General features: G+C 36.7%; 1 protein-coding gene across 1 annotated transcript; it reads right to left on the reverse strand.

The window, feature by feature from the left end:
* Positions 1-5,743: 5,743 nt before the first annotated feature.
* LOC141621226 (copper transporter 6-like) lies at positions 5,744-6,541 on the reverse strand. Its single transcript, XM_074437880.1, has one exon. It carries the CDS (start codon positions 6,401-6,403, stop codon positions 5,930-5,932), a length of 474 nt encoding a protein of 157 aa, XP_074293981.1. The 5' UTR covers positions 6,404-6,541; the 3' UTR covers positions 5,744-5,929.
* Between the last annotated feature and the right edge of the window lie 8,682 nt (positions 6,542-15,223).

A 15,223-nucleotide genomic window follows, 5' to 3' on the forward strand; every position in this document is an offset into this window, starting at 1 on the left:
AATAGTCAGTCTAGGAGGATTGTGTCACCTGGGGGAAATTCGGATGCAGACTTGTGTGTGGTTGACTTGTTGCTTGGTGACGGAAGTGACTAGGATCGTGATAAGGTACGCTCTCTGGTTATTCCCTTTGAAGCGGAGAGGATTTTAAATATTCGTATTTGTGCATCAAATATGAGTGATGAGTGGTGTTGGGACCCTGACAAAGATGGTGAGTACTCGGTTAAATCGGCGTACCACATCTTGGCGGGTGAAGGGCTCGTCGAGGTGGGGCAATCGTCTGTGACACGGGAGAAGGAGCTGTGGAACATGGTATGGAATGTTTGTGACACCTCATTCATTGCGGAAAAGTAAACACATAATTCTAGATAAAAACTGCATGGATATGTTTGTAATAGGTTCATTTGGGTAAAAACCTGTAATTTTTAAAACCTTAACCTGTTATAAAAATATCCAAATGGGAAGGTGTCAAACATGCAAGGTCTAAAATAAATCTCATAAATAAAACATCGCTAAAGTCGCGGAACAAAGTTATACAACCCAAATATGAAAAAGGGAGACATATGTCCCTAGAAAGTATATGACATAAAAAGTGTTTAAGGGTCACAATAAAATAAAACCAATCTAGGTCCCAAGGTTACTTTGCTCGCTAGCTCGTCCATGTACCCCATATATGCATCACCTACCTGTCAATCGCATTTTATACAAATACGAAAGCTACAGTCAGTGGGGAGTAACTCCGAGTTCTCCCAGCCACGAAATGTCATAATTAATATAACATGTAAACATAAGAATATGAATATGAATAACACATAGCCTTAGCATATAGATGCTAAACAATCGTGCTTATCATGTGAACAACAATATAACAACACATAGTCCTAGCATGTGAATACTAGACCGACTCATACTACACTATCATGTGAATCACATAACATCCGGGAATCCAAACTCTATCAACCATAGTCGGCTTGCATCTCACCTTCTATGATTCATAGAATCATCAAACAAGAAAGGACAATATATCTAGAGACAGGCATAAGTTCCTAGTACCGTCAATAGTCACTCTGTAACTCGAGTCTATACCACGAGGTAAGGTAAACACCCTAGTCGTAAACCTGCGCAGACCTAGCGACATGCGGAAAACTACCGCATCCAAGACCCATGATATCAACACATGAGTACCCCTAAGGAGTACACCAAAGGGTTGGCTAGTACTTAAGCTGACCACATACTTCTAAGAGTACGTCAGGAGGTCATTCCCTAACTTGGATATAAACCCACCAAGCTAAGACACAAAGGCTATTAAGCGATGAACATATACTCGTCAAAGACTATAATGGCCTATCTATGACGAAGGCCGAAATATTCACCTAGGACCTAGTCCCGGCTTGAATACTTTAGCCCACACCACACAAGACAAGTAGGACACCCACTTAACCATAAGAGGGGCAAAGAGTCCAAACTTGCACACGCAAATGATCATACACACCCAAGCATATGAAAGGCTACGCAAGAGCATATCCAGTTGACAATCCAACAATATCTCCAATATCAATAATAATCCAAATTCCAGCTAACCAACAGTACCATAATCCATGAGAACAAGTTAAAATGGCAAAGAGGCAACAAGACTCAAGCATAAGGCATCCAAAGCATCCAACAACCAACATGTGAAATGATAATCACAAATATCAAGTCATAACATAAAACATCCAATAACAACCAATCTCATCTCAAAGACAAACCCTCGACCCGAGTCCCGCGACGGGTCATCGGTCAAATCGAGGCTGACCGATTTAAACCTAGTTTGACCAAACTCGTTCGGTGAATCTGGCCCAGCTCAGAGTCTTGGCCTACTTTGGCCTAAATCACAAAATTCATCACAATATCATTCTCATACCATTTCCAATTTCTATCATGTGAAAAACTATTAACATAAGGAAATATATTCCAACTTACAAAATAACTAATTCCACAAAATTCTCGCATAATAAAATAGCATAAATAACCGTCTCACACAAGGGTAAACTTTTCTATAAATTTTTAATCGATAAAACGACGCCATTTACTCATACAAACTCCGAATTGAGTGATTCAAGTGGCTAAACCACCTAATTTTTCGATGTCGTCCAATCTGTCATATTTTTGGAAACATTGGAAACCGTCTCGGTCCGGTACTGACGCATTCCAGCCAAAACACGGACTTGTCACAACACATAATTCCTCATCCAAATTTGTTCCAAACAATAATATACAAATGGGTAACATAAATTAAACATAAGCATACTCATCTTACTCCATTCATTCATTTATCAACAAGATCGTCTCAAACAACAACAAACAACAAATACAACTACTAATGTGACATTAATTCGTCGAGTAACTCGGAATAGTTACCTTAAGCTAGCAAAGAGACAAGTAATAACTTGAGAAAGCTTCAAAAACCCAAAATTACTCTTCATCTTCAACCACATATGAGTCACCTAACTCATCTTTAAATTCTTCACCTATAAGAACAACAAAAACACAATTATTAAGCTTAAATTCGAAAACCCTAAAAGATGAGCCTTAAAAAAAATTGGGGAAAATGAAAATAAAGCTTACTAGTAGGTGAGAATTGAAGAGAGGATTCCGAATATATAATTTTTATGAGATTTGGTGGAGAAATGAAGGATTTATGGTGGATTTAGGGATTGTAAGGAAGATTTTTGAGATGAATTTGGTGTTTGATGAAAGGAAGAGAGAGAGTGAATTATGGAGGAAATGAGAATTGAAAGAGGGGACAATGGAGGGTAGGTGGCCAGCCAAAAGGCATGGGGAGATGGGTCGTTTGTTTACGTTTTGGGGTTTGCTTCGACGGTAATTAGAAATATTCGTCGAACGCGATTTCCGAGAATATTAAAGTTCTTAAACACGATTTTACTAAAAGATTAAGTACTCATATGCCCAATATCCAAACTCGTTTACCCAACGACCGTAGGAAATGGGAAAATCCCAATTTTACGACTTTTATCCGAAATCTATTTTATCAAAGGAAAAGGTTTAAATATAGTTTAAATCACTTTTAAACATTTCTAAACTATCAAAAATAATTACATTTCTTCAAAATAAAATAAGATTATATTTTATCAAATAAATTTTATTTCAAATAAATTAATATAAAATTAAAATAGATTAAATTATTACTTTTAAAATATAATAAAGGTCTTCAAATTTACGGGGTGTTACAATGTTCCCGTTACAGCTTGTATTAAAATTTTCTTTTGGCAGCTATGTAATGATGATTTAGCTACCAAAAAGAATATTGCAGCTCGATCGAAATTGACGGATATTTTCTGTCCACGATGTCGGGATTATGTGGAGACTTGTCTCCATGTGACCCGGGAGTACGTGTGGATGGGTTGGGGGTATGGGATGAGTTGGAGATTAAGGTAAGAGAGGATGAGGTAGTACATGGGGTGAGGGAGTAGGTTAATGCGATTTTCAAGGTGCTCGGGATTAGCGAGTGAATGGTGTTTATGGTCGGGTGTTGGGCGATATAGGAGCGACGAAATAAAGCGGTCTTTGAAGATGGTGAATGGAGGGCGGATTGGGTGGTTAAAAGGGCGCAAGATATGTTAGAGGAAATGTGGAGTGTGAGCGAGATGGCATTGAAGCAGTGACCAGGTTCAGGGGTTGTGGATGGCGTGGGCAGCGGTGTACGGGTAGAATTATAGTGGGTTAGGCCGAGTGCTGGTATATGCAAGGTGAACGTGGATGCGGGATTTATTCACGGAAAAGGCGTGGGGTGGGAGCTGTGTGCAGAAGGAGCTAAGGGGATATAGAGTGGACTGCTACGGTACAAGAACAATGCGACATGGAGCCGAAGGTTGCGGAGGAAATAACTATCTATCATGGTGTCCGTGAAGCTCGTAGAATGGGTGTGAAGGACGTAATAGTTGAAAGTGACTGCTTGAATGTGGTGGAAGATTTGAAGAAGCGAAGATATGGAAGAGGCGATATCTATATTTTTCTAGTTTACAATGATATTTATTCTATATGTACTTTTTTTTATTCTTGTTCTTTTGTTTTTGCTAGTAAAAAACTAAATAGCGTAGCTCATGCTCTTCCATATCTTTGCCCATGGTCATTGGGTAGGCGTGTGTGGTTAAGTGATGTTCCTAGATACATTAAGGCTTTGGTCGTTGCTGATTTAGTAATAAATTAAGCCCATTTTGGGTTTCTTCATTAAAAAAAAAAAAAAAGATATTCATGTTAAATTATAGTTGTCGAAAATAAAAGTGTGAATTTTCATTTTAAAAAGTGTGGTATTTCAATGATGTTATTCCAAATCTGTTTGTACGGTGGTGTCGTCGTAATTATCGGCGCCTCTTTATTTTGTTAATTGAATGGTGGAAGTCGGAAGGAGAGAGGATTGAGTGAAACTAGTAGGCTGCAAAGGTGGCTGGATCGGAGTTTGATGGGGTGGTGGTGGCGCCGATTGCAAAGATGGGGGTGTCCGTGACGGGCTCGAGGTAAGAGAGAGATGGGGCGGGACTGCTGGAGGTTTAAGTTGTATAGGTAGAAACTGCTGGAGGTTTGTTAAGGGTAGCATTATAGCAATTCTAAGCTTTTTATTTTCTTTTGAATGGGACTTCCTTTCTGTTGGGCTAAACCTTCCTATTGGACCCGTCCTATGCTATAGTACAGTCTCATAAGAGAGTTACTGATACAAGTTTAATGAGCAACTCAAAAGTCGTTATTAATTCACTTAATTACTATGATTCATTGTATCTAGAGGTGATGAAATGGCACAAGTCCATTGACCCGGCCCGGACCAACCCTCTTTTTAAGGGCTTGGGCTTATATTTTGGCCCAAAAAAGCCCATGGGCCGACCCAAAAAAACCCAAAGTAATTTTGGGTCGGATTTGGGCCAAAATTTATGTGATAAACTGATAACTAATATGTTTCGTAATGCTCTGCGTCATTAAATTAGGAAAAATATACAATATACCGTCTTTTCATTTAAATTAATTTCATACATTTAAATAAATGAATCTCATATAAATACTCCCTCCATACCACACTAATGGTAATATTGACTTTTTCACAGTTGTCGAGACACGTTTTGCAACGTAAATATCTTTTATTACACATTATTAAAAATTATAAAAATTTGATATTCTTATACTAGCATTCATGACGATAAATCAAACAAGATCTCACGTGACTATATTTTGTCTTATAGATTAAGAATAATGTCGAAGATTCCCTACGACCATAAATAGTGGCAAAACGGTCAATGTTACTATTGGTCTGATATAGATGGAGTATATATACTTTCAAAAAAAAAAAAAGATGGAGTATATATACTTGTATTAAATAAACGTATTTAAATACTCCGTTAAGTAAAGGGGCGGATGTATCCCATATACACATAATTGTATTTGTATTTAAAAGATAGGGCCCAAAGCCCATGTGAATTTGATTACTGAAAACAACAATTCTTTCCCCCACTTTCATTCACAAGCAATCAGCAGCTTGACAAAGGAGGGATAAAAGACTATTTTTTGAGGGGGTTTAAAAGCTGGCCAATTTACCTTATTCATTAAAAAAAAAAAAAATTATGAAATACATTCAAGCTTGATTGTCAGCCCACAATACAAAACCTGTGTTTAACATAATACTGGGGTACTATAACAAATTGCTGCCAAAAAATAAAGAAACTACTACAGTGACAAATTAAGAGAAGAACACAAATAGTAAATGTCATGCATTATTGTTGCATTCCACCAATAAAATGATTTAATTATATCGCGTAAAATAATCTTACACAAAATTAACTGAGATTAAAAAAAATTGCACTTGTTATCCATACATAATACATTATCAAAATAACAAGTGAACAACCAATAAATTTTTAGTATCTGACCCGACCTGAACCTGACTCTATACCCGAGAACCGAAAAACAAGAACCCAAGCGCGTGACCCGCAACCACAACCACAAAAACACCAGCATTAAACGACATTACAGCCAACATAACAAAATAGGCCAGAACCATACGTAGTGCATGAACAAGAGTCCTCAACAACCTGGAAACGACACCGTTATCGACTCGAGAGCCAACAAGGAAAGAGCGTTGAAGCCACTCGACGAGAAACGCGAGTATGAAGAAGATGAATAGAGAAAGGACGTACATGCCCGTATTGCTGCCCGGCCAACCCGAGAAGAGTATTTCTGCTTCATGTCCCCAGTAAAATGTTGTGTGCATCATCTTCATTAACATCATCATGTTGTTGTTATCACTTGGCATGGATATAGACGGCGACGACGACGATGATGATGATGGGGATGGTGGTGGGGTCATCATGCCCATTCCTCCCATGTTATGGTCTTTTCCATGACCCATCATCCCATCCATAGCTGCTTATACTAGATTACAATGTTGTTTTTGTTTTGAGTTGATATAAAAGGTGGGGAATTGAGTTGGTTTATTGGACTGTTTTAACACGGGATCCTACTATATGAATACGGTTTTTTTTAACATGTGTCATAACTCAAGAATATATATTCCGTATGATATACTACTAGCAGGTATGTTCAATTATACTAATACTTCGTATGATTGGGACAGGGAATGCATGTACATATCTATAATTAGTCTCATTGTAGATGGGTATATCGTTTAAAGATATAGACGGGTCAAATATATCACCACTTTCATAATAAAAACAACTACACTCTCTCACTTATTGTTTGTTTTATTATAAAAGTGATGACATATTTAACCAGTTTATCGGTCTAAAGTGAGATTTTGTGATATATTTATTGCGTGAGATAATGGTCTTATACTTTCAACTCTACCAAAAAAACTCACGGGTCACGAATATGTTTGAAGGTCATTTAATGCAAGACAAACTCAATAAAGTCTTGTCTAAGGGCTTAGAGTAGCCTTACACAAAAATTTGTAAAACGGATTTTTATAGTAACTAATTAAATTTACAACTTGAAGGTAATCTATAAATGATGACTAGTATCTATGTTTTAATTTACTATTATTCGTAATATAGAGTAAACCGGATTTATAAATATAATCTAAAAATAAACATAACCATACTAGATTCAATGCATGCATAAAAACGGTTGGAGCATCTCCAATGGTTGAATAAAAGGACTTGCTTGCAAATTCTAAAAGTTTCAAGTTAGTTGCTCAACCATGAACTAGCTTAGTTTGAGCAACTAGCTCCATAGAACTAGTAGCTCAAATAGACTCACAAAGAGATACTTCCTCCATTCAACTTATGGAATAAAGGGTGTTAGTTAGAATATAAGTCGGTTAGGTTGTTAACATAACTAACCAACAAACTCTAACTAACTAACTATAAATACTCTTCCTCCATGTATTCTGTTAATTACGTTTTCAATATACAAGTTACCAATTATATCTCTCAAATACTTTCTTCCTTATTCTCTCTTACAATTGTTACCATGATCTAGATTGATCATATTTTATATGGTATCAGTGGTTTGATCCAAAATCGCTTCCGCACAAAATTCTCAATAATACAAACATATTCATTGTTAAATCTTTGAATTTCTTCATCAATTTCATCAAATTCATCACAATTAGTCATCACATACTTCAATCATGTCACAGCCTGATTCGAATTCACAGTCTGTTACTCAAGATTCTTTGTATTCTCCTCTTGATGATCCGTTTTTCTTATCTCCATCTGATCAACCTGGGTTGAAGCTTTCTGAAACTTTGTTTGATGGCTCCAATTTTCGACAATGGCAGCGTGAGATCATTCAGACGCTTCTCTCAAAGAACAAGATTAGTTTTATTTCTGGCGAATGTTCTATTCCTGATAAAGCTGACAAAAGGTATAATGTTTGGATTCGTTGTGATATATTTGTTTCTCGCTGGATTAAAAATTCCATGATCAAAAGTTTGCAAGATAGTTTTCAGTATACACAATCCTCTAAACATCTCTGGTCAGAATTAGTTGAGCGTTTTGGTCAGTTGAATGTGCTTGAACTGTATGAATTAAAGAAAGAACTTGCAAACGTTAAACAAGAAAATGCATCTTTATTGGACTATTATGGCAAAATCAAAGGACTTTGGGAAAATATAGATCATATGGACCCATTGCCTCAATGTACTTGTGGAGTTATGCTTAAATGCACCTGTCACATGCTAAAAAGGATGATACAAAGGGAGACACAGTCAAAATTAATCCACTTATTAATGGGATTACATGCTGGATATGAACAAGTACAGTCCTCTTTGTTATCCATGGATCCTCTTCCTCCCATTAATAGAGCCTTAGGGGTTTTGCAAAAGATTGAGCGACAAAAGACTATTAATGACAATAATGGTTATGTTAGTCTTGAAACTGTTGCTTATGCTGCCAAGAAAAGGTTTGCTAATCATAAGTTTACTGAGGACAATCAAAAGAACAAGTGTTCTAAGGACACTTCTCATCAGCCTGGTGTTCCTGGACAGCAGTCTGTTGGTCCTGGACAGTTTGCTGCTTCTTGTGCTCAGTGTGGTAAAAATAATCATAAGACTGAAGATTGCTATCAACTTCAGACCTACTTATTTTGTGACATTAAAGGGCATATCATTGAACATTGCTACAAGTTCAAGGCCTGGAAGGCTAAGCAGGCAAAGAAGGCTGCTAATTCAGCTGAAGTTGTTCCTTCTGCCAGTCACACTACTGTAAATACTGCAGAAGCCAGTTATAATCAGGATGTTGAGTATGCTCCTGTTAGTGGTCTTATGTCTCAGAATGCTGCCCCTTATGTTAATCCTTTTTATCCTACATCTTTTGGTTATGCTCCACCAATGAACTATTTTCAAGGGACATCAACCATTCCAAATTTTGTTCCTGCTCAGAATGCATCCATTTCAGCTGGGATTCAGAATGCTACTGCATTTGCTGGGGTTTCTCAGGCTTCTTCTGTTGCACCAGATATAGTGCAGGGCATTGTAGATTCTGTTACTTCCAAAGTTTTGCAAGCTTTATCTGATAAATCTAGTTCTTCTCATTCTTGTGATCCTAACTCTCAAGCTTATAGCCATTTTGCAGGTATCTCTTCTGCTTACTCTTTTATCAGTCGAGTTGTTTCATGTTATAAGGAATGGGTTATTGACACTGGTGCCACTGATTATATGACTTCAGATGCTTCCCTTTTATGTAATATTGTCAATTTGTCCTGTCCATTGCTTGTTACATTACCTGATGGCACATTAAAACAAGTTTTCAAAACTGGTACAGTTTATTTAACCAGTACTATTACTTTGTCTGATGTCTTGCTAATCCCTGATTTCCAGCCTAACTTGTTATCTGTTGGAAAGCTTATTTCAAGATCCCACTTAGTTGTTACTTTTCTAAAGGATATTTGTCTTTTTCAGGACCTTTCAAGTAAAAGAACAATTGCTCAGGGTAACAGATCAGAAGATTTATATACCATTACAGTACCTGTTTTTCAAAAAGTTTGTAATAATTCTAGCCTGAGTTCATTTAGTGCTGCTAAACAATTAAATATAGCTATTTTTCATTCTAGGCTTGGACATCCATCTGTTGAAAAATTGAAGCGTGTAAATCCTGTTGTAATGCAAGGTGTTAATAAAATGGTTTGTGAAACATGTGTTTTGGCTAAACATCATTCTTTACCTTTCTATAGAAGTCTTTCTCATGCTAAGCAATGTTTTGATCTTATTCACATGGACTTATGGGGGCCATATAGAACCCCTGATAGGACTGGTGCTCAGTCTTTTTTTACTATCCTTGATGATTACACCAGGAGTACCTGGACTTTTTTTTGTTGCAGCATAAGACTCAGGTTCCTGAGTTAATTCAGAATTTTATAAATCTGATAGAGAATCAATTTAGTACAAGGGTTAAAGTTATACGGTCTGATAATGGCACTGAATTCTTTCAAACCAAATGTAATGATTATTTTGCATCCAAAGGTATTATACACCAAAGAAGTATTGTTGGTAGACCACAACAAAATGGTAGGGTGGAGAGGAAACACCGTCATCTATTAGAAACTGCACGAGCACTGAGATTTCATGCACAGCTTCCTATTAGGTTTTGGGGAGACTGTTTGTTGACTGCTACCTATTTGATTAATAAAATGCCCTCTTCTGTTCTTAATTGGCAAACCCCACATGAGTTGTTGTTTCATACTAAGCCAGCATATGATGAATTAAGAGTCTTTGGTACATTATGTTATGCAACAAGGCCACCAACTGTCACAGATAAGTTCATGCCTCGAGCTAGAAAGTGCTTGTTCATTGGTTATCCCCCTGCTCAAAAAGGCTACAAACTTTATGATTTGGATACACATGATGTGTTTGTTAATAGAGATGTTGTTTTTTATGAGCATTGCTATCCTTTTAAGACTACTAACATTCAGCAAGTTGCAACTGATTTTGTTTCTGATCTTAATAGTATTGAGAATTCTTTATCAACTAATAGTAATATTCCTGATAATACAAATATCAATAACCTACAACAAGATAATAATAATATTACTCCTACTACTAGAGACTTTTGTGTACAGTCTGAACCACCTGCAGGATCAGATAATATCATAAAGTCCACCAGAAAGAGACAACAGTCTGTAAGATTGTCTGGTTATCACTGTCCAGCAACTTCTTCAGCATTTCATACAGCTGTCCTTCAACAACTTCATGATTTTGATCCAAGCTATAAATCTTCCCTGTTTAATGTAATTAAAGAGGTAGAGCCTAGCTATTATAGTCAAGCTAGTAAGGATCCTCGATGGGTTGCAGCTATGGATCAGGAATTGTTGGCTCTAGAGAAGAATAGCACTTGGGAACTCACTGAACTGCCTAAGGATAAGAAAGCTATAGGGAGTAAGTGGGTATACAAGATAAAACACAAGGCTGATGGGACTGTTGAAAGGTTCAAAGCTCGTCTTGTAGCTAAAGGGTTTAATCAAATCAAGGATAAAGACTACAAACATACATTTTATCCCGTTGCAAAATTTACTACTGTGAGGACTTTGCTAGCAGTAGCAGCAATCAGAAAATGGTCATTATTTCAACTTGATGTCAACAATGCTTTTCTTCATGGCTATATTGATGAAGAGGTATACATGAAGCCACCTCTTGGTTATACCAAAGCTAAAGAAGGATAGGTTTGCAGGCTAATTAGATCATTATATGGCCTGAAACAAGCCTCCGGGCAATGGAATCCAGAATTGACCAAGTTTCTCTTACATCTTGGATATGTCCAGTCAAGACATGACTATTCACTCTTCACCAAACAAGATCCTTTGACAAATAAATTGGCCCTTGTCTTGGTATATGTAGATGACATCCTACTGACAGGAGATGATCTGATTGCTTTAGGCACATTAAAGGCAGACTTGCATTCTAAGTACACTATTAAAGACTTGGGAGAAATGCGATATTTTTTGGGATTGGAAATTGGAAGGAATGAGACTGGGATAATGCTGAACCAAAGGAAATATGTGTTAGACATTATCAAAGATGCTGGTTTTGAAGACTGCAAGGCAGCTTCTTTCCCTATGCAGAAGGGTCTGAAGCTTGCAGTTGATCAAGGTCCATTGCTTCCTGATCCTGAGGTGTACAGAAGACTCATAGGCAGGCTATTATATTTGAGCTTGACCAGACCAAACATAGCATACAGTGTTCAACACTTAAGCCAGTTCCTTAGTCAACCTCGAGAGCCACACTATCAAGCAGCCTAACATCTTCTGAGGTATTTAAAAGGGACTGTTAATGCTGGTTTGTTTTACTCTTCTACTGCTTCACTCAGTTTGCAAGCTTACAGTGACGCGGATTGGGGCTCTTGTGCTTCCAGTTGTAGGTCTCTAAGTGGCTATTGTATCTTTCTAGGGAATTCTCTTGTTTCTTGGAAAACCAAGAAGCAACTCACTGTTAGTAAGAGCTCAGCAGAGGCAGAGTATCGTAGTATGTCCTATACTACGAGTGAGTTGGTGTGGTTGGCTGGCTTACTCACAGATTTCAGGGTACATGTTCAGCTCCATATTCCTCTCTTTTGCGATAACAAGGCTGCTCAACACATAGCCTTGAACCCAGTGTTTCATGAGAGGACAAAGCACCTCCACATTGATTGTCATTTTGTCAGAGACAAACAGTTGGAGGGCTTTCTCTATACTCAACATGTTAGGAGTGGCTTGCAGTTAGCCGACCTGATGACTAAAGCACTTGGAAAACAAGAGCATCATTTTTTTGTTTCTAAGTTGGGTCTTAAATTGTACCAAGATGTTCCATCTTGAGGGGGGGATATGGAATAAAGGGTGTTAGTTAGAATATAAGTCGGTTAGGTTGTTAACATAACTAACCAATAAACTCTAACTAACTAACTATAAATACTCTTCCTCCATGTATTCTGTTAATTACGTTTTCAATATACAAGTTATCAATTATATCTCTCAAATACTTTCTTCCTTATTCTCTCTTACAATTGTTACCATGATCTAGATTGATCATATTTTATACAACTCCACTCTACCTATTTCATTTTTGTACACTATTCACGAGTGAGTATTCAATTTCAATTTTCTCTCGATACGTAAGTGAAAATATATTCATGTGGGATCTTGTTTGATTCGTCTTTACGAGTACATTAGAAATATATAACTTTTATAATTTTTTCAAATACGTAGCTAACGATATTTAGCGCGTAAAACACGTGTTGGCAAACGTGAAAAAAGAAAGTGGTAGAGTGAAGTTGAATGGAGGAAGTATGTGCCAATTAAATAAATGTATACTTCTTCCATTCAACTCCACTCTACCACTTTCTTTTTTCACGTTTGCCAACGCGTGTTTTACGCGTTAAATATCGTTAGCTACGTATTTGCAAAAAATATAAAAGTTAGATATTTTTAGGGATTTGCTATATCACGCCCCCTGTTTTACTTGTTACGCCCCCTATTTTTTCATTTATTCCTATTTTGCCCTTAGACTATGTATTTTAGTTAAGTAAAATATTTCTAGTTTTTTATTTTATGATTTTTGGAGACGGTTTTTTACAAAATTAAATAAAATTAAATCGTACTCATTCATTCAAGTCGATTTTAAATCGTTACAAAAAATCGTCTTGAATGAATTAAAAGATTATATCGTTTCAAGAATAATGATTACAAGATTTAAAAAATAAAATAAAATTTAGCGGCACACATAACACGATTTAAAAAAATACGAAAATTGGCCTTGTCATGTAGCTTACAAGACACAGCCAAGGACCCGTCATGTGGATTACAAGACATAGCCAAAGACCTGTCGTGTGAATTACAAGACACGGCCATGGCATTGTCCTGTGGCTTACAAGACATGGCCATGGACCTGTCATGTAAACCACATGACACATCCATGGTTCTGTCGTGTAATCCACACGACACGGCCATGACACCGTCTTGTAATTCACATGACACCACCATGGCCGCGTCTTGTAATTCACAAGACAAGGCCACTTTTTTTTTTTTATGAAATTTTAAGTAAATGCAATAGTTGGTGGAAAATACGTCTTTTTAAGACCGGGTACATATTAAATTAATTATTCTAAAAATCGTCCCAAACTCAGTTACGACAAAGCGGTAATTAAATCAAAAATGAAAAGTTCAACAAAAATCATTTACTATAATACAATTATTAGTTATTGTAAATGATATTACCAAAACCCAATAATTATAAAACAATAATTTAAAAAACGTCCTCGATTATAATTTTGTAAAAACCGTCTCCGAAAACCATAAACTAAAAAACGAGAAATATTTTTTACTTTAATTAATTACATAGTCTAAGGGTAAAATAGAAATAAATGAAAAAGTAGGGGGCGTAACAAGTAAAACAGGGGGAGTGATATAGCAATTTTGTATTTTTAATATACTCGTAAAGACGAATCAAACAAGATCCCACATGAATATATTTCCACTTACGTATCGAGAGAAAATCGAAATTGAACACACAATTGTGAATAGTGTACGAAAGGGAAATAGGTAGAGTGGAGTTGAATGGAGGAAGTATAAGTCAATTTAAGCAACAACTCTTATAGTTTAACCATTGGGGAAGTTTGTAGCTTAAAAGTATTCTAGCTCAAAAATGTAATGTGGAGAGTTAAGCTAGTTGGGTTGTTGGTTACCATTGTGGATGCTCTTATATAAAACACAAAATCTCATTGAAGACGGCACGTATCCGTCACTTTGGAGTGACGGATACCATTTCCTCTCACAAATGACCCAAATAGAGGAGAGAGGGAAGCACATGGGGGTGCCCCCACCTTGTCCCCCTATCCGTTTTGTGAGTGGCATTACCCGTCACTTGCTCTGACCCGTCCTCAACAAGACTAACTGTATATAAAATCGTTTGTTAGAATTAAGTCCCTCCATCATTAAGGAATTAGATGTTTCCGTAAAGATGAAACATTAATCAACGTAATGAATATGGGAACGTTACATGGCGATTTTAGTTTGACATCTAGCTATAAAAGGATAACAAATGCTACGTATTTTATATCTTCACATCCTCATCAGTCGTCATCATTGCAAAATAATCTTAATGAGTGATTAATAAAATTCTTAGTGCAACTATATAATGAGAACGTAGTCAATTTAGTGCCTTAATAATTATTCGATTCTTGGTCTTTGTTATTATGTGTCTGATTCATATCAATTCAAAATCCCTACAATTTGTATAAACCCGTCTCACACAAATTTTTTTGAGGAAACTGTTAAATCATGTAACGGGCCTGGGCCGCACCCCAATGGAGGAGAGAAAGTCCGTTTTATAAGGTCAAGGAGGTTCTACTATAAAACCAATTGACAATAGAGGAAGTAGCCCCTTGTCTTATAAAGTGATTAACTCCTCTCCTCTTCTATTAATGTGAAACACTCACATGTGAGGATATATGAGTGGTTTTCTTCACAGAAACAGAAAGCGATAATACAGTTGGACATTTATGCAACTTGTATTATGGTACGCCACATTTTGCATGAAAACTTGAACAATTGGTCTCCCTTGTGACGGGTTACCATTTGTGACGGATATTTTGTGAGATAAAATGGTAACAAAATGGGTTAGTGGAGAAAGGGGACCACATGAATAGTGTTGCAGAGAGAGAAAAAGTGGGTACTTTGTGAGATAATATGGTATCCGTCTTCAGCTTGTGACGGATATGTCATGTCTTCAATGAGAATTTGTGAAACTTGAATTGTT

The sequence above is a fragment of the Silene latifolia genome, chromosome X (genome assembly GCF_048544455.1).
Source record: "Silene latifolia isolate original U9 population chromosome X, ASM4854445v1, whole genome shotgun sequence".
NCBI classification, from domain to species: Eukaryota; Viridiplantae; Streptophyta; class Magnoliopsida; order Caryophyllales; family Caryophyllaceae; genus Silene; species Silene latifolia.

Bases quoted from the DNA above. Each gene is read 5' to 3' on its own strand.
- LOC141621226 (XM_074437880.1), bottom strand. From the start codon at position 6,403: ATGGATGGGATGATGGGTCATGGAAAAGACCATAACATGGGAGGAATG.